Source organism: Bidens hawaiensis, unplaced genomic scaffold (assembly GCF_021521415.1).
Source record: "Bidens hawaiensis isolate Kalapana, Puna unplaced genomic scaffold, B.hawaiensis_p1.1 tig00036891_1, whole genome shotgun sequence".
NCBI lineage: Eukaryota > Viridiplantae > Streptophyta > Magnoliopsida > Asterales > Asteraceae > Bidens > Bidens hawaiensis.
In genome coordinates this window covers 137,090-161,247 of record NW_027505452.1, presented here as the reverse complement: position 1 = coordinate 161,247, position 24,158 = coordinate 137,090, and the positions used below count along the sequence as shown (strand labels likewise).

Here is a 24,158-nt window from a genome sequence, read left to right as displayed (position 1 = left end):
TTAGGGTTGACTTGGTGCCCTGCAAGTTCTGATGTTGTGTCTGAAACCTCCACATCTTCCACAAGTCTTTTCATGCCCCACCCTAGTGAGTCTGCCTCCGACAGAAAACACTTCCTGAACCTCTTCAATCTTCATCTTCCTCTTTTTGATAGTTGCCAATTTCTTCTTCTCACCTAGTGCCTTCTTCCTGCTCTTCTTCGGTCTGCCAATCTGAGTATGATGTTTAGGTGGAGTTAATGTTGTTGGGCATTTTGAGGGTGTCCACATATCAGGGCCTGGGATGGGCCTGATTTGGTGGTTATACACCTTCTTCCAAGTGTCTAACCAGTAAGCTTCATCAACCCACTTCTCCAATGGACCGGCATGCGTGTTATTTTTTATCATGTCAAATAGAGTTGCCACCGCATGTCTGCATGGCATACCTGTCAAGTCCCATCTCCTGCATTTGCATGTCCTATCCTCCACATTCACTACACATTGGCTTCTCAGACTTTTAACCGATGAACATAATTGCATATTAATAAATGTTTTGCTGTAATATCATAATAAGGCATATAATGATACCTGGTAAGTCACTTCATCAACCATCAAAACCGACAATTTGCTTGCTTCTGTTTGGATTTCATCCCATGCTTTTGTTGTTTGCGGTGTTAATGGGCCCCTGGCATTGGCTTGCATCTTCTTCACATTCACAATCCTCATGGTCATATACTCTCTAATATACTCCAAACATGTAATGATCTGCTTGTCTCTTGCTCCAACAAGTTGCTTGTTGAAAGATTCACAAAGGTTGTTCAGCAGCATATCACTTTTTGCCCTGCCTGAAAAATGTGATCTTGACCATCTTGCTGTCGGGATGTCAATAATCAAGAGAAACATATCAAGATTTGTTTTCTTAATCTTCTTCATTTCCATGTTGAAGTATGGGACAGAAGTGGCAGGAGCTGCTCTATAAAACAAGCCTTTATACAAATCTCCCCTCCAGGTTTTCCTCAAGTTCTCATGGATGTGTCTACAACAAAACCTCTGGTCAGTCCTAGGGAAAACACTCTCAACTTCTTGAATGAGTCCCTATAACAGTCAGATCAACATAATTAGTGTATGCTAAGTGTACATACCTTTTGTCAAGTGTACATACCTTTTGTCGGTCACTTATGAAATTGAAATTGGCATCATGAGGCAAGTCAATATCATCTACAAGGATATTTAAGAACCATTTCCACGACTCTGTGCATTCGGCTTCCACTATTGCAAAGGAAATAGGATACAAGCAATTGTTACCATCCGTCCCGACAGCAGTCAAAATTTGTCCCGGATATTTCCCTTTCGTAAAACAATCATCCAACCCAAGAATTTCTCTACCAAGCAATTTAAATCCTCTAACCAAAGCAGCATAACACACATATATTCTTCTAAATTTCCTAGTTTTAAGGTTAAGGTTATCACATGGTTCAACATCTAATTTAATGGTACTACCTGGGTTTGATTTAAGAAGCTCATCAATATATGATCTGAGGTGGTTGTATTGTTTGGTGTGGTCACCGTCCTTCCTTTGCTGAGCTATTGTCTTGGCTCTTCGAATCTTGGCTTTAGAAAGTTATATTTGATGTCTCTGCTGGAATTTTGTCTTCAATTCCTTGGCCGCTATGTTGGGGGTAGTCTGTAGCTCAACCTCAATCTCTTTGGCAATAGTAGACATGGTGTACAAACCAATTGATCTACTTCTGAGACACTCGTGTTTTTGCTAATGAGGACACATTTAATGATATGCTCGACGATCCACCTCAGTATCGTACGACCATTTTGGAATTCGGCTTGATATGTTGAGTCCGAAAACCAAGTCGTCGTTGAAGTCAGCAATAAGCCTGTTGTTATCACACCCGAGGTTATCAGACGGGTGTTGCGGTTTGTTGACAACATGGACAACCCGAGTGAGTTTGATAAGGGGTCGATACGTGGTTTGTTCCGTCGTGTGTTCTACGCTGGTGCAGGGCCGGCTCCGAAAAATCGAAAAAAAATTGGGCCAAAGATGAAAATTTTTTGGGCCTTAAGTAAAAGAAACATTTTGTTGGATTTAAATAATTTAATTATAAATGAGCTTATTTTATTACGATTTAAGTTGTGTAAAAAATTTTGTATAAAAATAAGCTTAAATTGTCTCAAATAAGACTAGAACCCGCAACCTTTTGGTTAGATGTCATACCCCTTTACCATTAAACCAAACTAGTGGCTATGTAATTGTGTTGAAACATTGATTATACATATGTTTTTGATAAAAATACATATAATTGTTTTTGAAAAAAAAAAGAATTTTGGGCCTAGCAAGGTGTCGGGCATGTGGCCGTCGACTGCCCTGCCACGCCTCAAAGACGGCCCTGCGCTGGTGACCTTGATCGTTCCATGCATAACAAGGCTAACTTGTGCCCCACGTACAAGTATCTATTATATGTCCTTATTCATTGCCTTGGTGGACGCAAGGGTGGATACGACGAGTGTTGGATCATGTTACAATCGGCATTCGTCGCTTTGATATTGAACAAACCGTTCAATTTCTCAGAGATGATCTTCTGTCATCTCAAGGAAATTTGCTTGGTCAAATACCGACGCGGTAAATTCCATATGTATCCATGATTCATTCAGCTGATCGTTCAGGATCTGATTCGGGATTTGGAGATTGATCTGACACTCAGAGATGATGTGCTGAAGCTCGAGCATATGAATGCTGATACAGTTAAGCAGATGAAGTGGTATAGGCAGGACACGCCGAGGACCAAACACTTGATTGGTCATTTGTCAAACCCGGCGTATGAATGTCCTTCTGATGATCGTTGGATCCACGATGGTTCGGATTCCGAACGTGAAGAGGGACCAGGTGGGAATGACGGTGGTGATGATGGAGATAATGGTGGTGATGACAACCAACGACGTGCTGACATTGAGGCAGCAAGCTCTCAGACTGCTCAATGGAAACGGAAGGGGAAGGTGGTGGCTAGTGATGAACCGCCCAAACGTCGTATTTCTCAGGGTTCAAGTGTGTCTTTTGGACCTCAAGAACCAAGGCCGTCCGCTCCTCAACATCCGGCGGTGCCGCTAACTACTAGCACCCCGGAACTAACTTTTACGGCTACACTCACATCTGATCCTCGGCTTGGCTTGATTCCTCACTCAGTCTTATCCACTATGCCAAGGCCTACTGCTGCTACAACGGTGGTTCCTCCGACACCGACCAGGATGGTAACACATCCTATGGACGTCTCTTTTATAAGAATCACTCGTCCACAGGGTCCGGTACAATCTGTTCCAGAATCTTTTCATGCAATACCCGCAAGCCATCAGATGGACATGCTTTTGGGCTTGATTCACTTATATGAGAATCAAATGGTGGTCGATCGTCAAGCTCAAGAGCAACTCATGCAAAACCAACGTCGTCTGATGGGATAAGTTTCCTACTGTTAGGAGGAAATGAAGGTGCTCCGTGAGATTGTCATGGCTCAGGGGTGAAAATCAAGGAATAGGAGGATCTCATCCTTCAACTTACGTGCAAAGATGATGAATTGAGAAAGCTGAAGAATGATGATGACGATACTGACGCTCCAGGTGCTGGAGGTAGTGAGTCGAAATAAGCTCACGGCTCATCCTCAGGTGCTGGTGCGAGCAGAGGTGAAGTCAATGATAGACAACTGGTGGTCTATCAAGACTTGGCAAACTTCCAACCCATCGAGTCAATCAAAGCCAACACCATCCTGTTCATGGACTTTATGAATGGCGTGGTGATGAGCACTGCGAACCTTGAAGAGATTGAAGAATGTCAGTTCGTTGATCAATCCCTAACGTGAGATCAGATTTCATTATTGATGGGGCTGAACGATGAAGAACTGGACGCTTTGGAAGCCGAGGAAGACGTGGAGGTGGTGAACGATGAGGAAGTCTTATTGGATCTGACTATTCCACATGGGAATACGTCATTTATTTACGAAGACGAGGAGATTAAGATTGAAGATGTGACAGCATAGGATCTATATCAATGATTAAATGTTGATCAGGTTGTTCCTACTTTCACTAAAGAAAACGTCAAAGCTTCTGAAGACCATTTGGAGAAGATGTCAAAGAATAAAGCCAAGATGCTTGAACGAGATTCTGATCCGTCGGTAGCTGACATTTTGGGTTGGTTTGGGAATCTTAGTAAACGTGTTCATAAGATTATTGATGCTTACTGGTACGTTGACCGAGAACAACAACTGGACGTTGTTTCACGGGCCAAAGCTAATCAGATGACCACATTCAAAGTCGTGTCGACTGTGAAAGGAGACATTGTTTCTTGGTTATACGATTTTGAATTAAAAGTCAGCATTATCAAGTGGGAGAACGACGTTCAGTATTAGCAGCACATCATTGACGTTCTCTCACTACCGTGATGGGATGTTCGTACCCTCGCGATTCGACAGTTTATCAATCGCGGTGGAGATCGTCGAGTAGAATGGTTTCACCAACATTTTCTCTTCGAGGTAAACCGTGGTTTTAAGTTCTTTAAGCCACAAGTCCTAACTCATAAACGTATTGACGAGATTGATCCTCGTACGGGTTGGAGAAAACTCATGCTTAAGGTTAAACCGCCGAAGATGATGAAGCATGTACCGGTGAAGACGTTTCCACAGAGTCTTCACCTAACGTTTAATCGATGGTACTATGACAATCGTACCGGTGAGGCCGTCATTGTGCTGGGTAAAGGCGTACTGTCACACCCTAACCTACGGCAAAAATTCCGGGGTGTGAGCTGATTGCCCACAGCTCTCAAGGTACTATCATGAAATTATAAAGCGACAATATCTATTTATTTATTATCGAACATTTAAATACATCAAAAACAAAGAAAATTACAAATACAAAACCAGCTAATTCTTGTATATGTTTATTATTCTAAAGTCATTTCTACGTGAGCTTCAGTTCTTTAAGAAATCCAATCTATAACCTGCAAATGCGTACAAAATATATATTTGTCAACAACAAATGTTGAGTGAGTAAAACACCAGTTCAAGACACAACAATAATAATATATAATAAATAAATAAAGATGCAAATTGTTCCAGTGAGAATAAACAGTTAAACCATAGCACATAAACAAATCACACAAATATAAAGCAAGGGTTAAACCGTTGCCATGGGATGGGTATTGGTTACCGAGAAATTAGATGTCGGTGAAACCATTGTCAATGCGTCGGACGCCGGCCACTACGATAGTCGTATGATCATACTAGACTGAGAATATGTTGAACCTCTCCGAATGCGATTCAAGTAAGAAAGTAAGCAAACAACAAATTAGGCATAAACTGATATACACACAAGGATTAAACAGTTTCGGTTGTTGAATACTAGATAATAGATAAATAATTTGATAAATGGTACGCAAGTGTCCCCAAAACATGTGAAAACAAGTAAAATAGGGAAGTGATTACTCACCTAATTAGATTAACGAAATATAAGTGATGATGTGAGAGAGATGAACCCTTAGGGATATACCGTCAAGGATTCCTAGTTAAATAATAATATGAGTTAATTAAAAAGATATAACATGATTGGATGAATAAAGATCTCGATGTGATTTGAGTTATATTGGGATTATAATATTATTGATCGAACGATTTATGCTGTGAATGATGTGATGCCTATGGAGCATATGACAGCTGATATTGTCAAAAGGATGAAGTCATACAGACAAGACCCACATCCTCGGTCTAAGCAGTTGATTGGTCATCTAGCTAATCCAGCTTATGTATGTCCTTCTAATGATCGTTGGATCCACGACGATTCGGATTCCGAACGTGAAGAGGTTCCAGGTGGGAACGATGATGATGACGATGATGAAGGAGGTAATGGTGGTAATGGTGGTGATGGAGTTTAACAAAATGTTGAAGTTGAGGTTCAACAAAATATTGAGGTTGAGGCAGCTGCTGCTCAATGTAAACGTAAAGGAAAAGAGGTGGCTGGTGATGAGCCATCTAAACGATGTGTAACTGTAGGAGCAGGTGTCTCATTTAGAGTTCAGCCTTCAAGGTTGTCTACAATTCAAAGACCCGCGGTGCCGCTTACTACTAGCACCCCGAAATTAACATTGACGACGACGATGGTTCATGATCAGAGGCTTGGTATGATTCCTCAATCTGTATTAACAGATATACCAAGGCCTCCTGCTAGTGCTTCAGTGGCTCCTCCAACACCGACGATGAGGCCTAACCAACCTCTGGATGCTACATTTATGAGGATTACACGTCCTCATGGTAAAATCCAGCCGGTGCATCCATCTGTTCATACCATGCCGGCAACTCATCAAACTGACATGCTCTTGAGCCTGATTCATCTTTATGAGAATCAAATGGCTGTTGACCGTCAGGCTCAAGAGCGTATGCTGGAAAATCAACGAAGGCTGATAAGTTATGTCGCTTTCTGCCAAAAGGAGACTCGAGTCCTTCATGAGATTGTTACGTCCCAGGGGGTGAAGATAAAACAACAAGAGAATCTAATTCTGCAGCTTACATGTAAAGAAGATGCATTAAAGAAGCTCAGGAATGATGATGAAGATCCAGATGAGTCGGGTGCAGAGGGAAGTGAGCCGAAACAAACTCACGGCTCATCCTCCGGTGCAGGTACGAGCGGGGTTGCTGGTAATGTTGACAAACAGTGGTCGTTTATCAAGACTCGACGAATGCTAAGCCAATTGAGTCGATAAAGGCTAATACTGTTATATTTACTGATGGTACGGGGGTGGTCAGAAGCATTGTGAATGCTGATGAGATAGAAGTGGGATAGTTTGTGGATCGGTCCTTAACACGCGAGCAGATCTCTATACTACTGGGCTTAAATGAAGATAATCTGAACGTGTTAGAAGCTGAGGAAGATGTTGAGGTGATAAACGACGATGAAGTCTTATTTGATACGACGATTTCTATGTATCTGTTGTTTATTTATGAAGATGAGGAGGTCGAGATTGAGGGCGTGACGGCTGAGGAATACCCTGATCTATTTCAATGAACAAACGTTGATCAGGGTGCTCCTGTATTTACTGAAGAAAATGTTAAAGCAACCGAAGATCACTTGGAAAAAGTATCAAAGGGTAAGAGCATTGACACAAGATTTGACTCGAAGCCTAATCTGTCTGTTGCTGATATCCAAGGATGGTTTGCTTACCGAAACAAGAGAACTCGGAAGATTATCGATATATATTGATGAAGAACTAACGCAGGAAGCCATTGCACGCGCTAAAGCTAATCAGATGACTTCATTTAAAGTCGTGTCAAAAGTGTTATGTGATATTATTTCATGGCTTTACGATTCTGAATTAAAGGTATGTATCATCAAATGGGTGAACGGCGTTCAGTACTACGAAAACATTACTAACGTTCTCTCATTGCTGCATTGGGATGTACGAACCCTCGCGTGCCGACCTTTCATTAACCATGGGGGAAATCGTCAAGCAAAATGGTTTCATCAACATTTGCTTTTCGAGGTCAACCACGGGTTTAAATTCTTTAAGCCGCAGATACCAATCAGTAAACGTAATGACGAGATAGATCCAAGAACGGGTTGGAGGAATCTCTTGCTTAAAGTTAAACCGCCAAAGATGTTGAAGCGTGTACCAGTCAAAATGCTTAATCAGCATATTTATTTATCGTCCAACCGTTGGTTTATGATAATCGTACTGGCGAGGCTATTATTGTTTTGGGAAAGGGTTTAAAGACCGAGCTGATTAAGATTATTGATCCAATGTGGCTCATGAATTTGACTGAGACTGAAAATGACGTGATATTCAAGAATAAGATATTAATCGAGCGTCGTGAAGACTATGATCGAGCGATGCAGTTTCAACGTGTCGTACGTGTATGTCACGGGTATGGAATTCACAGCTGTCGGGAATGGCAGACGAAGCGCTTCAAATAAGTTAAAGACAAAGAGCTCAAGACGAGGGGGTGTCTGTTAGTGCACGGTTTTGCGTCTCGAATCTTTGTATTTATCGTTTTGTATTTATTATTATTATAATGGAAAAGATATTTAAGTCTAGTTCATTAAGGTAATACAAGTTCGTTAAGGATGTTTAACGAACTAGTCTGTTAAGTTAATGTTTCTCCCATTCGTTAAGGATGTTTAACGAATGGGGTCTTAGTTCGTTATGTATGTTCCCATTCGTCATGGAATGTTGACGATTGGGGCATAACAAATCAATGATTCATTATGTGTCTTGTTAATTGTCTGTAATGTAACGAAGTGGATGCTAATTCGTTACAGCATGTGTAACGAATTAGCTCAATCTTCTATATATAGAGGTCCATACCTCTGTTTAATTTAAGTTTTGATTCTAAAGTAACATCACTCTGTCCATTTTCTCTCTCGGTCAAACTTCGTTAATCTATTACTAATATACATAACATAATACAACTAATATATTATATATATAACATAATTAAGCAGTAATCATGAACTAGATCCTATTACGGGTTTAGATCTACGATTAATTTGTTCTAGATCTGGATTAAATCCGTGTTTTAACAATATATGTATCTATTTGATCTCCTTCCATAATTATATAGTCGGTTTAGGTCGCTCTTATCATATAAACAATTTGATAAAATCAATTTCAACTATAATGCGAGAATTAAGGATCAAGCTAACATACGGGTAGTCAGGTTACGGGTTTGGGTGTGATAAACGAGTACGGGTTTGGTTTAATGGATATTGGGTTGGGTTACCAGGTTATATAGATCATACTATGATATTTGCATTTCAGTCCTTAAAGTTTGAAAGTGGAAACATAAAGGAATAATAGTTTTAGTTTGGGGTAATTTTTTGTCATTACTTGAAAGTTATAAATATATATTATATAAATAATTAAATAATATAATAAAAATTAATTAACTCGATAAATGCGTGAACATAATTTGATAAAATAATTCGAACATAAAAGCCATTATATATTATTCGGAAAACCCGAGTTGTTACACTTACAGACTAGTTTTATTAGAGTTATCGACCCAATGTGGCTCGTTAACTTATCCGAAACAGAAAATGACGTGCTGTTCATGAACAAGATTTTGATCGAATGCCAAGAAGACTACAAGCTAGCTATGTAGTTCAAGCGTGTCGTACATGTATGTAACAAGTTAGGGATTCATAGTTGTCGTGATTGGCAGACAAGGCGCTTCAAGTAATTAAAGACAAAGAGCTCAAGACGAGGGGGTGTTTGTTAGTGCACGGTTTTGTCGTCTCGAGTCTTTGTAACTTATCGGTTGTAATTATTATTATTATAATGTAAAGGTTATTTATGGAAAAGCAGTTAGTTCGTTATGTATAGGCTTATTCGTTAAGAATGTTTAACGAATTAGCCAGTTCGTTATACGTAATGTCCATTCTTTAAGGATGTTTAACGAATGGACTGTAACTTGTTGTGTATGTTTCTCATTCGTCATTGAATGTTGGCGAATAGGGGTATAACGAATCTGTGATTCGTTACGCTTTCCTTTAAGTTATTGTAAGTTAACGAATGGAGCCAATTCGTTACGGGATGTGTAACGAATTGGTCTCCATCGTCTATATAAGGCTGTGTAGCCTTACATAATTTAAGTATTGATTATACATTATATTGAAACTATGTCCATCCTCTCTCTTGATTCAATACTTGCTTAAGCTTATTATTACTATTATAATTACTATTACATAATATAAATAACTTAGAATATATTATAAACTAGATCTGAAAAACTATTCAATCTAATACGATTATGTTGGATTGATTAGATCTGAGATTAGTTAAGGTAATTACATTGAATCTAGGTCAAATGCATGACAAACATTTATTTACAAATAAAGCAATCTGGTGGCTTGAGAGAATTTAGGGAGGTTTCGTTTATATATATTTAAGATTTGATTTTAATTTTGTATATTGTAAGGAAGTTAATAATTATATACTTCAAATTTGATGATGAAAATTGTTTCACAAATAAATTAGATGTTATAACCCGGTTTAAAGGTTATATGAATTTGGTAAAACCCATGATCCGTCTTTTCTTTTAATATAAAATTGTTTCTTAATTATAAATCATATCTTTTTAAAAAAATATATTAAATTTTATTGTATCCCTATTTTATAGGATTTTCATATCAAATATTTGGTGAGATTAATTTTTAATTTAATGAGATGTTATAACTCGTTTAAGGACTGTCTGGGTTTGATAAAACTCATACCTGTGAATTCGGGTCAAATGAATGAGAAGTCCTCATTTAAAAATCAAGCAATTTAATGGCTTCCATAAAAGGGGGGAGCGACCACATCCCGACACGTAGAATTTTTGAGCTTTCGTTTATATATATTAAAGATAGATACGATAATGTGAATGCTTGATTTCATATTAACAGGAGTGCCATCTATATAGGATATAATAAAAAGATATTATAGGACCCAATATTAATCAAATATCTTCACCTAAATAAACTTATTCTATGTAATCTCTAATACAAATGACTGGCTTGTGTTTTCCCTTCTAGGATCGATAATCAATATTATAGAATATTAATAGTTCTTTTGTAATTTAAATAATTAATGGGTCAGACTAAATGTACCAAACTCTTCTACGTGCTATACCCTCTCTCTTAGACTTTTAATCTTTGTAACAAATTTATTTGATATATTACTCCCCTCTAACAATTTTTATATTTTATAATACAAAATTTGCAATTAATTACGTAGATACACTATTTATTATTTTTATTTATTAACAAATATTAAGAAACTAGCTTTTGAACTTGTGTATTACACGGAATTTGTCAAATGGTAAAAATAAATAAGGTTTGTTATTTGAAAAGTATGAATAAAATTAAAGGTCAAATTATATTAAATATAGTAAGGCCTGTTTTTAAAATGACCCATACAAACTTTTTGAATGGTGATTATGAAGGTTACATTTTCACATCTTTGAATAATGAAAAAAAATCGCCTAACTATGTTATTATCCAATTGAAAAAATAATTTTGACTATTGACCCATGACCCATATATAGCTAAGATGAATAAGATAAATGATTATAAATTAGGAGTGAATGTATGCTTAACACCTAAACTTCAACAAATTTTTTTATTAATATAGTTGGATTTGTTTTAAAAAATTCATACTATGTCAAATAAAACTATTAAAATAACACTCTCGAAACAATGAAAACAATTATAAAAATAAATGTAATTTTAAATTATAAAATTTTTATTTTAATTAAGAAAAAAAAATGTTTTTTGTTATTTAAAAAAAAGTTTTTTCTAAATAAAAAAAAATAGTAAAATATTTTAAAAAAATGTGTTCGGAGACAATAATAATAAAAGATAAAAAAATGATAAAAAAATCAAAAAAATTTAAATTATATAATTGTGAAACTTGAGAGAGGATTATGTTTAGTAAAAATGGGATGGAGAATGAGGGTAAAGTTAAAATACAAAGTACAACAAAAATGAGAATGGTGATAAGAAATCTAATCCATTGATCTTAAATTTGAATGATGGATATTAATTTAAGAATACAAATTGATGAGAAATGCATGAATATAATAACTCACTTATGATAAGTTTCTCTCTCCACATGCAAGACACATGTCAATTCCCCAATCATTTTAAAACGTCTATAATTTTTCATACGATATTTTTTTAGAATTTTTTTTCCATAATAACAAGCAGTTTTTTATCTTTAATATAAATATTATATTGTTATATAAAAATAAAAAAATAGTTAGTGGCTTTTTTATATCATATTATTTGGTTGTAGATTGTGTTTTTAATTAAGTTTTTCAATGCATTATGTTATAGATTTTGGTTATTGTGTTTTTCAATCGGTACTCATATTAAAGATATAAATTAAAACAAAGATTACATTATTGTGTCTTTTTGTTCGTCACTGTGTCTTTATGCTCAACATTTGTCTTTCTACTTATCATTGTGTTTTAGTCATTGTGCTCAACTTTTATTTAAGTTGAGAAAAATAGTATTATGTTCATTGTATATTACGTTCAAATCATTGTGTAATATGTAGATTCCATTGTGTTTTACGTTTCAAGTCATTGTGTTATATGTATATACCATTGTGTATTACGTTTCAGGCCATTGTGTTATATGTATACATAATTGTGTTTTACATTTCAGGTTATTGTATAATATGTATTCATCATTGTGTTTTATGTATTATATAATTTGTTGGTATTTTTCATTATATTTACATATTATTACACAACGGTTTTATTACTATTTGAAAAAACACAATGATTAGTTGAGTGACACAATGACGAAAAAAGACCCAATTGCAAGCAAAAAAGACACAATGACGTAATTTTTTTTATTTTTATGTAAAAAAAATCATACTCATATTAAAGATAAAAAAATGCTTGTTATTATAGTGATTTTTATTTTTAAAAAAAATATCATATGAAAAAGTTAGTGACGTTTAAAAATGATTAAAGAATTAGCATGTGACTTGCATGTGGAGAAAAAAATGTATACTATTACTTTTATACCCTTTTTCATTTGGTCCCTGCTTGATACATGTCAATTAATTATGGTTTCTCACACCTCTTATTTTTGTTGGCCTTTGTAGAATAATTCAACCCTAGAGAATGGTACATTTAGCAACACTTTAGACTAATTTTACTATACTATTAAAGCAAGACAATGTGGACACGTGACATCATTTTAACATGTTCATATAAGATGTCACATTGCCACATAGACACTTACCAATTTTAATAATTATTTAATTAAGTAATTTAAATTAGAATTAAAATTAAATATGTTTTAATATGTTTCTTTGTTTGTCATACCATCCATAATTAATCAGATAATAACATGGAGTAGCCTTAATTTTTAGTTACTTACAATTTACTAACTTATGGTACTAAATATCCAAAATAGAAAATCAAAAGCCATTTCACCATATAAGACAACCGACAATGATAAGTTATTCCTTCATTTTCAAGCTTCTTTACAAAAGATTTTCAAACATAATGACTTACATATATTTTTATAAAATGCAATTTCCAATTTCATATATTACATGACCAATAATTTCCATTATACTATATGATTTCACTATATTTTGTAACTTAATTTTTTCAATATTATATTTTAATTGCTCGTACAAATTTTTACGTCTAATGATTATTCGATATTCTAATTTTATACACCTAATAAATTTACTAGCAAGTACGTTAAATTGTTAAATAGTAAACCTACAATTCATGTAACTTTTTATTCATCCAGTTTATTCTAATTACAAAAAAACATATATTAATCACGTAAAATTATCTTCAAACATAAATTCATAATTTTATATTTATTCAAGTAAACAATCATATATGTTTATCTTTATCTGACGAATTTGTTAATTTCCGTCTGTATAATACACGGTTCACTAACCTAAAATATTAAGTTAAATAAAGATTTCGACCAAATTTGGATGGAGAGAATATTTTGGATATTTCCTTCCAAGTTATTCTCAAGTTGTATAAACCATGTGTCTGGAAATACTTGACTTATATCGATATTAATCAACTTGAAATGGCCACCAATGACCACAATATAGGTGGGAAAGCTTTAAATGTGTCACCTTTTTTATATAGCATTTAAAATAAAAGCTTCTTTTTTATATCTATGTTATTAACAGTAGAAAAATTTACGAAATTATTTTTGATCATCTAGGTTGTTTATTATGGAGGGGTTTAAAGCCTTCTATAGTGCCACATTATCACTTTGTGGGCACCGAAGGTTTTAAAACCCATCCGCTATGTGCCCCGCTATGGTTTAAAACCCCTTTACCATCCCATTATATGTGTGTTTGTGTGTGTGAGAGAGAGAGAGAGGTAAGGTGGCCCCACCAAAACACATTAAATTTTGTGTTAAATTTAATGTTCAGTTCCTTGTAGATTTGAAATTGTTGTACTGGTTTTGTTTGTAATAATGAAAGTTCGTTTTTGTTTATAAAAAAAGAATTAAAAGTAGATATCAAAATTAAGCATAACAAACATGTTTTTGATAACCAACAAGAGCAAACGGACATCGCTAGATTGAGAGATGGTGTAAATTTAATTCGTCAATTTCTTTTTGTAATTTTCGTTGTTTGTTACGTCTTTATTTATGATTTGCATTTGTTGGACCTCTTGCCTGTTGTGAGTTGGCCATTTTTTCCTTTCAATATACTAGCCTTTAAAACAAATTGATAGTGTTGTTTAGCTAATCGTAGACCACAAACGTATTAACTTTTCACTACTTTAGTTCAAAAGGCAATATAACCTAAGAATGGAATGAAAGTGAGGAAAACACCTACGAATAGCTTAATTTTCACTTCCAAGCACATAAATCTTTTTCGATCCCTACTCTTTAATTCATTTTCTAGATTTCACCTCATTCTCCTTATTGTCACTAAATAACCTTAATTGGTTTGGAACTGGGTCGGCCTAGGTCCTAGCCCTAGCTACCACAACCATCGTTGTCGCTTAAAAATATTCATGAGCCGAACGCCACCTCAACTACAAGTCTAAAATATATTCCAAGGGGTGTTCATTTATCATTTATCAGATTAGATGTTTAAACATAAGCCAGCAACCCATTCACATATATTACCTTTTTGTTTTTAATTTGACTTGCAGTTTCTTGGTTTTCATATTTCCAATTGCCAAAATAATTTATATAGAGTTTACTTTCAAATTAATGTGGAAGACATAGTCAAGCACATGTAACAACTAATCAAACATAAAGAATTTTAGGTCAACATGAGAAATAACACGACATATGGAAGCCGATAGTCAACCGGTGGAGTGAACAGAAAAGATAATTGGTAAATATAAATTAAAGTATTTGTATAACCTTTTTATATTATAATACTTTGTATTTAAAAAATAAAAAAAGAGTTTGTAAACAAATTTAAAATGTTGTGTATATTAATAAAAAAACTATTTTTTTAATGGCAACTCACAATATTATCATCCTATACTAATACAAGTATACGTTTTGTTTACAACCACGGGCATGGGCAAGGCTTCTTAAGAGATAGGGTTGGCCCTGCCCACCTCCGGTTTTTTTGCTCATCGGTATAAACTTATCCGTTTTCTGACAAAAATCAGAGCCCGTCCCCCTCTGTTTATGATTTTTCTAAATACAATTTTTCAACATCCCGCCCTCCACGTTTTCGTCCAAACGTCGCCACTGACCACGAGACTTGAACTATTTTTATTTGAAATTGCAAAGCCTTAATTACCCGACACTTGGGTACTTCTAGCATTAATGCTCTGTAAGACACATTGTTGATTTTAGTTACGGGACTTGAAACTCAGTATTTCGAGGGTAAAAAAAGGCTTTTAAAGAGATGCTTTATTGGAGTATATTTTTTAGCGTCTCAATACAGTCTAATTTTTTTTTTAAATTAAATTTATACCATTTATTTAATTTTGAAATATAAATACTATTGATGTTTACACCGGGACAATTACAGACTAACGGCAGATAGACGGGCAACAAGCTGCGCCGCAGATAGACAGTCTAATTAAAAATTTTATACTCCGTAGTTCTTTGGTTTTTATATATGTATACAGTATATATAATACTTTCAAAGACAAGAAAAGGATCTCCAGGCAATAAGCATGGTTTAAGTAATAAAAATCTTAGTAGTATCATTCTTTTATAATATATAAAGTGGGCATTTTATTTGTGGTCGGCTCTCAAATCTGTTACTTGATTTTGGGAAGCAAAAAGAAAGTTTATCGATTGCTTTTAGTTAAAGAAAGCATAAGTTGCTGGATAAATCGATACCACTTAGGGCAAAGACTGCTAAAGCTTTAAACATTACCCCAGGACCTTCTTCCAATGCTCGTCTTGAACAAACAAAAAGTGTGTTCATTATTTAGTATTATATTACTAGCTTTAATAAACAAATTATTGCCTACTTTGAATTTAAACCTAAGTACTAGTAAACCATGGTTTTCAACCAACATAATCGGGATCTGGACACAATCCCAGTTCAGTTCGGTATGTATGGACCGCTTTGCTTTGGATCGGCTAGGTTTAGAGACTTAAGGGTTTTAGGTTGAACCGGTAATCCAGGTTTTAATGTTTTACGACTTTTCAAAATGAAGATGTAAATGAGTCTAGTCGAATCAATTCGAGCCGTACTAAGTTTGATTTGTTTAACTTATGAAAGCTCGAGCTTGAGCTCGGTTCATTTCGAGCTATATTTCTAAAACTGAGTTTGACTCGTGTAGTTTTAAAACTCTAACTCGTCTCATTTATTATTTATTAATTAGTACATGCACTCATACACACACATGTTTGTATATGTAGTAATTATAATTTTATGTAAACTTATACATTTATTGAATTTTATCATATAAACAAAATCGAAATGAATACATAAACATTTGTTGGTTTTTTGTTTGATGTTATTGTACTGAAATGAACAAGTGAATTGAAGAACATGAAGACCAAAAGAAGCTGCATATACGTAACCACCACCAATTTTGATGTTTATGTACAAAGCTACATCATCATCATCATCATCATCATCATCATACTCAGTATATCCCACCAATAGCAAAGCTATGGTAGGGTCTAAGGAGGGTAAGATGTAGACAGCCTTACCTCTACCCCATGGGGATAGAGAGGCTGTTTCTGGTGAGACCCCCGGCTCTTGTACAAAGCTACATATGTAACACTAAGTTACATAAATGCCGCCTGAGTGGCATAGATGGAATTCCCGTATTCCTACAGTAGTGACATCTCAATAATTGCATACGTATCACTATATATTGTATATATGTAACAAGACGATATGATCATTGTGATATTTTTACTGTATAATGTATAATTTATGTTCTTTTCATTATTGTTACACATATGTCTACTATATAATTGGGCTATTCATCACTGGGCATGGTTTGACCCGATCATAGTTGATTAGAAGATATTGGTTGTATCTCACGACAAATTTGAAATCTAAACATATAACTTGCTCTCTTTTTTTTTTCTTACGATTCCACAAATATACTTAAAAACATCTTTAAAACCACCATTCCTAAAATTCCGCAAGTCAACATAGAACCACCACGGCACCATCCCACGAATGGCTGTAAAAATCCCGACTAGTCGTTGAGTACTTGCCGAGTAATCGCTACAAGGTATGATGCCGAGACGACTTTCTTTAACTCTGCCTAGTTACTCATCATCGATCAAAAGTGGTCAACATCCGCCACAATTGGATCTAGTCGGTCAAGTCAAGCCGATTTTGACTTTAAAAGTTAAATATAATTCATATTTCTATAATATTAAAGAACAACTATCATTTTTTTAATCAATTATTTTCAAATTTTAGATATTTTAGTATTTAAAGATGTGACTTTTCTATTTATATTGATATTCACATATTTTGTTATAAATATCAGTAGATTTATGATATTTGACATATATATAAGTTCCCAAAAATTAGTTGTTTATAATTTACCATGTTCGAGTACTCCTTAAGTACTCTTTGTCTAGACTGAGTACTCGCAACTCCTCAGTCAACCGCTCTGAGAGCGCCTATCGACTTTTGCAACCATGCACGTATGGTAATTTAGGGCTAGCGCATGTGTACGCTCGTTTGGGCGCTAGTTTTCGATTCGAGTATCGAGCAAAATTGATTTTGAACCTTTTCCAAGGTCATTGTAAGGAGGAACATTGGTAGATCGACATTATCATGTCAGACACACTATAAAACAAAGAACATGGGAAACATTCTTAGTTGCAAAGGATTGCTTTGGCATTTGATCAATAAATAATGTTGAGGTAAATCAACCTTTATCATTTCATAACAATTATGCAATGCTAAACAACCCGTGATCTCAAAAGATGTTGAATTTTATCTTACTGTTATCTTGTTAACTTGAATTTAGGATCGCATGCTAGACTAAATTCATTTTAGTTATTTTTTATTTGAATGCTATGAATGTGTTTATTTATTTACTTCCAACACTATTTGACAGATGAGTCATGACGGTCACATGATTGTTTCAATTCCAACCATAGATAGCTTGATTACATAAACACTTACTGGAGTAATCTATATGGGTCGTGCCTACACACGTCGATGCGTTTATTAAAATAAACTATGTTTATGTAGTGAATTATTTGTCTGTTTTATTGAAGCTATTTAAGTTGCATTTAACACACCTGAACCTAATTGGGATCGGTTGTTACATGTCTTGTGTTTTCATGTGCCACACGTCTCAGATTTCTTAGATATTTAGAATAAGTAGGGTATTGTATCCATGATGCGAGTATATCTAGCATTGCACGTTCTTTTTATTGTAAAAATAAAAATTCAAAGATATGATAATATTGAACCATACTATGTTACAAATTGCATTTGAACCTAGATATATGAAATATAACACACGAAAATACAAAACACGAAACAAACAATCACAATGTCGTTCAAGTTTGATAAATGTAATTTGTGTACCTCACAACGAAACAAACTAGACTAAGCAACAACATAGACATTATTTCTTTGAATATTTATATTGGCTACTAACCCACATAGATTACTCTAGTAGTTATTCGTCTATCTAATCATGTTTGAGGATGGAATTGTAGCAAATATGTGACTATCATGGTTCATCTTTCAAAAATGCAAGAAAACATATTCATAACATTCCCATAGAAAATATTTACAAACGTGCTTAGTCTAGCAAGCAACCATATGCTCGAGTTAACAAGATGAAATATAAAGTTAACCAGTCGTATTGACGCCCAAAAGAGGATACGCAATGGACAAGCTTAAATTGTCAGCCAGCCATGGAACACTTGTTGTACACCGACTCCTGAATTTTGGGAGTGGGCATAAATGGACGTTCAATCGACTTTAACTCAGAATCTCCACTGATTCAGCTTCCGTTCATATATCGGCAAATTTGCCAACCACTGCTACCTTGTTCCGCGAATTATAGCAATAGCAACCATTGGTAGTGGTAGAATCAACAAATAGCCGTTGAGTTCTGATTTGTGGGTCCCCTAATTTGTTTGTGAAATGTTACCTTCCATGTCAATGCTTTGTATTCCACAAAGGTGTAAGATTTAACCCCGTTAATAAAATATTATACAATCAAACTCAATTAATGGTTTTTAAATCTGAATCCTTGTAATCTTAATATTAAAAATGGATTCACACTTTTTCTCAAAATAACTCCAACATTCATGTTTGAAATTTCTCTAGTTTTTTATGTTTTGCATCTTTTAATATTTAGCTTCATTCAAAAACCAGTTTCAATTTTCAAAACCTTATTAGGGCTCCACTTAAAACACCATAAAAGTAGTAAAAACTTACACTTAACACCAAAATCCTTGACCAACTGTCGTATTCTCTCCATTTAATTTCTTTCTTTATGTTCATTATCAGACTCTTCAGAATAATGAAAGAATTTATTATTTTACTTGAATTAGTGCAGGGAATAATGTCCTTCAAAGTTGTGGTTGTCGTAATGTCCTTGTACCTGCCTCAAGATTTCTAGAACAGTAGTTGAGATGCAATGTTTCACAACTTATAGACTAGGGTGAAACTAAACATAAGTCCAAGGGTCAATTATTATTGAGAAAATCATCAAAATAATCGTAATTTGTGCGAATTTGGTCGTCAAGTGTTCTATCCCAAGTGCCCTGTTTTCCACAGCGGCAATGCACCTCCATCGATATTTAATTATCTTGCCATTTCTTCTTTATTGATTTATATACTCATCATCATCCCGCCGATCCCACCAACACTTTCTTACTTATCTTAGGAGCAAGGTTCTAAATAATCAGCCCTTTGATTTGAATAAGCGAGGCTTTCCCGATAGAAAGATTTGCCTGTGACAGAGATCCCAATTCCGTGTATCCGGTTAAGCAAGCCCCGCCGCCAGCTTCCACCCAGACAAAAAAAGTGAGCGCCTAGCGCGAAAGGTTGCTTTACTAAGTAATATAAACGTTAGCGCTTTAGTTTGTTTGATTGCTCGTTAGTTTCGTTTTCAAAAAAAGGGGTGGAGCTTGAAGAAGCGAGCCTAGAGTAGCAGTGAAACTTGTTGGCTTCCTCCAATACTGCAGCTGAGAGTTCTGCTCTGATGAAGGTACATATGAATATTATCCACTCAGGAAATGGGCAAGCAAATCAACTAAGGCTTTACTTTTCACTGCGTTGGGAGTTACACATTTCATGTCATAACCTGCTAGAGTGAGGAACCGCCGAGCAGCTTTCCCTATGAGTATAGTATAGCTCGAGACATTAAGTGTTTGATTGGATCACATCTTGTCACAATATGAACTGTGAAGGACATGAAGTAGTGACGCAACTTCTGAGTAACAAAGACTAATGTGAGGCAGTACCCTTCCTTCACTATTTGACTAAAAATGGAGCGAAATGATCTTGTTTTGTTCCTCGGTTGAAAAGAGATATCTTGAGCAATCGGATAAGCACTTTGATAAACAGATTTGATCTTGACCGACTCAATTAAGGTATTAGTCTTTGTTCTATTAGACAACAAAGATCGCATTTTTTTCACTTCGTTCAAATAAAAGAGATATGGAATCCGAAGGGGAGGGGGGTTTTCTTCGGGGCTCGAGAGATGGAATAGATAGGGCCCCACAAGTTTTAAATTCGCCGCTGGTCTATCGAGAGGGAACGAGGAATTCTCAACGAAAAAAGTGCTCTCTGAACCGAACGTGAAAGTCGTTTGGAAGGGATTATTTCCCCACCCGACGGCATCATATTGGCTCCGACCCCCGCAGTGACGAGCGCTCGAAAAGCACAGCCTATCACTGAGGCCTGAGCCGAGGAGCACCCCTTTTTTTCAAACAGCTAGATAGGCCCTTCGCCGCTATGAAGCCTGCTACCTTCTATAGAACATAAAAAAAAACGAGATTCCCCCTGTCTTTCGACAGAGAAGATAGAAAAGCCTCATCAGAGCCATGAATAAGAGAAACGATATGAACACACGTTTATCACCACGAAAGAAACTAATTATAACTGAAGATCCAACTCGTATCATTTGTGTGAACTTTGTGTATGACATAATGTGTTTTTTTGTTTTTTGTTTGTTTGTTGTTCCCCCTTCGCTAGAATGAGCACTGTGAACTATCTGTTTTAAAAAAGAGAATTGTAAAAAGAAATCAGAGCAATCTATCTAGTGTAGAACAGATTTATAGTATTGTGGACCACGATTTCTAGCGCTTTTCAAAAACATTTGCTTTTGCGGCTGCATGCTATCGGAGCTACGTGTACACCACCGCGTCAAAACTCTCCAGTGAGACCAGTTGAGCCAGAAGCCTCTTTTCCTTCTGGCCAGCTCCCCGAAACCTCGAGGTGCATTTAGTTGTCTTACATGATACTCGGGATATTACCCACTCCATGGCATGACACCTTTCGCTCACCCATTCCGCCCGCCCGGTGCCGGAGATGAAGCCAAGTCCTTTCCCTTCACTAAACACCACTCTTTCCAGTTTCATTCAACTGCCACTAACCCATATGCTTAAAATCATTTGCTTAAAACATCTCATTGGAGGTGGGATAGAGAGGATGTGAAGGAACTCTCCATTAGCATTAGATAGTCGACATCGCTAGGCGTTGCATTATATAGTACGACTCTTCCGTTTTCTTCCATGATCTGTTTCATTCTTTGGCTGCTCTGCTCCCCCAAAAAAATGGAGAGACTTGTTCTTGCTCTTCCAATTCAGGAAGACTTCTTTCGCCGGTTGGTCCAACCAAGAAAGACATGGGAATTTTGGGCGTCAGATTCTTCTTCTTCTCTTACTTATGATGGATTTACATTATACGCAACAGAAGCACCTGAAGTACTAAATGGAATAGGTATTAGTTTGGTAATGGTTGGAGCAGCAAACTCGGATTCTGCAAGAATCTCATTTTTTGGTAGTATGAAGGGGGACTTGGCCCAAAAATTGGATAGGGGTCAAGACGATGTCGGGCGCCGGCGGCAGACTCAAGAGCGTGTCATTTCGGAACCGTTCATAAGCTTTCCCTTGACTAATCTAAAAGTAAAGGCAGCTATCTGGATAATTTTGGGCCGAAGGCATCACAAGATCGAGAGGAGCCATCTTGATTCGGACTAGAGGAGGAAGGAACCTAAGCCCGTAGGTGTAGGAATCAATCCACTGTCTCGTTGCCAATTAGAGTAGAGCCAAAGGCTTCTTTTTTTTAACAACCAATTTTCATTATTGCGAACTTATATACTATTACAATTATAGGATCAGCTCTTATTCGCAATCTTCCTTAAAGAAAGTCTAAGGTAGTTGCAGGTCCATTTTCCTTTTTTTATAATGTGCGGGATTCCTACTCACCAGGCAGGCGGCCACGGGTCATAACGCACTCTTCGCACAACAAATCCACTTTGAAGTTGACTTATTCGCTCGGCCAATCGTCAGAATGTGTACAAAGAAGGGACGGGGCATCTCTATCCTTTTTTGGGGGAAGAGAGAGGGAAGAAGCTGCAGCGGCACCTCACGAACTTCTTACTGGAGCAGTACTATAGGCATTTTCGAGTGTTTGGATGCACGTCTTTTGTTCATATTCCTGCGCCTAACTGAACGTTCAAGATTGGATTCAGAAGCTGAGGCGACCGGAAGGGAGGCAAGCGAAGTGAGGCCACTTTATAGTCCATAATTTCATAGAGATAAACGGTTCAGCTCCCTTCTAAGCCTTGCCTTTTTTCAGGTAGCTTTCTTACGTCTATTCAGCTAGGGGGCCTTTGGAGTTATCTGCGTCGAGTGTGTCGATTGAAAGAAAGAAGAGAGACAACTCAAATGTCAGCGGAAATAGAAAGAGTCGTGCCGAAAAAGTGGAATTCTTCTAAGATCCATTGCTCGATTTTTCTGCATGCACTGCTTCCAAAATGCAGAGAGACTTGCGAGGACAGCTCCTGGTTTAGTGTAACATCCCGAAATTTCCAAAATGATATTAATTATATTACTTAATAATAGAGGGAAAGTTTACTAGGGTTATCGGGAAATAAATAAATAGAGTAGGAGTTGGTATGGGTCGGGCTAGTGTTGGGTAATGGATATGGGTTATGGACTTGGGTTATGAAAGAAGGAAGGAGAGTCCATGGGCTTAAGCCCATGATCCCTAAATATAAATGCCATTAATCACCATTTAATCCTCATTCTCACATATTCCATACACCACCAAAACACACACGACCCGAACCAAGATCCGAAGGCGAAAACCCGAGCTTGTTGGTGCTGGAACGTCGTGACGGACCAAAACAACATCAAGGCTTAACCGGGTTCGTAGTTCGACTCGTTCAAGGTACGTTTATAGTTAGAAATCATTCGTATAGGTTCGGTTTGATTTGAGAAATGATAGATCTGAGTTTGTATGGTAAAAACGAATCCAACAAAGCTAATCTTACTGAAAATGGTTATGATTTGATGGGTTAATCGATTGATAAAAAGAACCCGTAACCTATATGCCTAAATCGCACCCTTTAAACATCGATGTTAGGTCGATTTGATGGTTGGGGTTTGTAGGCGCTGGTCAGACGATCCCGTGGGTACCTAAATCGAGATATTTGGTTAAGAAACGAAGGTGATTAAGGGATTTAAGAACGAACAGTAGTTGCAGACGACAACTTCACCTGCAAGCTAAGTTCGCCTGATGAACTTCGCCTGCAAGCTAAGTTCGCCTGATGACAACTTCGCCTAAAGCCAAGTTCGCCTGATGACAACTTCGCCTGCAAGCTAAGTTCGCTTAAGGTTGAACTTCGCCTGCAAGCTAAGTTCGCCTGATGACAACTTCGCCTAAAGCCAAGTTCGCCTGATGACAACTTCGCCTAAAGCCAAGTTCGCCTGATGACAACTTCGCCTAAAGCCAAGTTCGCCTGATGACAACTTCGCCTAAAGCCAAGTTCGCCTGATGACAACTTCGCCTAAAGCCAAGTTCGCCTGATGACAACTTCGCCTAAAGTCAAGTTCGATTAGAGAATAGATTAAAACGATAAGTAATAGTAAGCTAATACTAGGCCACCAGATTAGATCAGGCGAGTATTGATACGTGTAACTTATACAGTCAGCCGAGCTCAGTTAAAGAAGGGATTTACAACTATCAGAGGAAGAAGCAGAGTTCAGGTGAGTTT

At 36.3% G+C, this 24,158-nt stretch overlaps 1 protein-coding gene across 1 annotated transcript; it reads right to left on the bottom strand.

Moving 5' to 3' along the window:
- Positions 1-3,742, bottom strand: LOC143613257 (uncharacterized). Its single transcript, XM_077087015.1, has 4 exons — positions 3,708-3,742; positions 1,139-1,421; positions 565-1,071; positions 1-459 (listed from the first exon to the last, which is right to left on the bottom strand). The coding sequence occupies exons 1-4, from the start codon at positions 3,740-3,742 to the stop codon at positions 1-3; spliced, it is 1,284 nt and encodes a 427-aa protein (XP_076943130.1).
- Between the last annotated feature and the right edge of the window lie 20,416 nt (positions 3,743-24,158).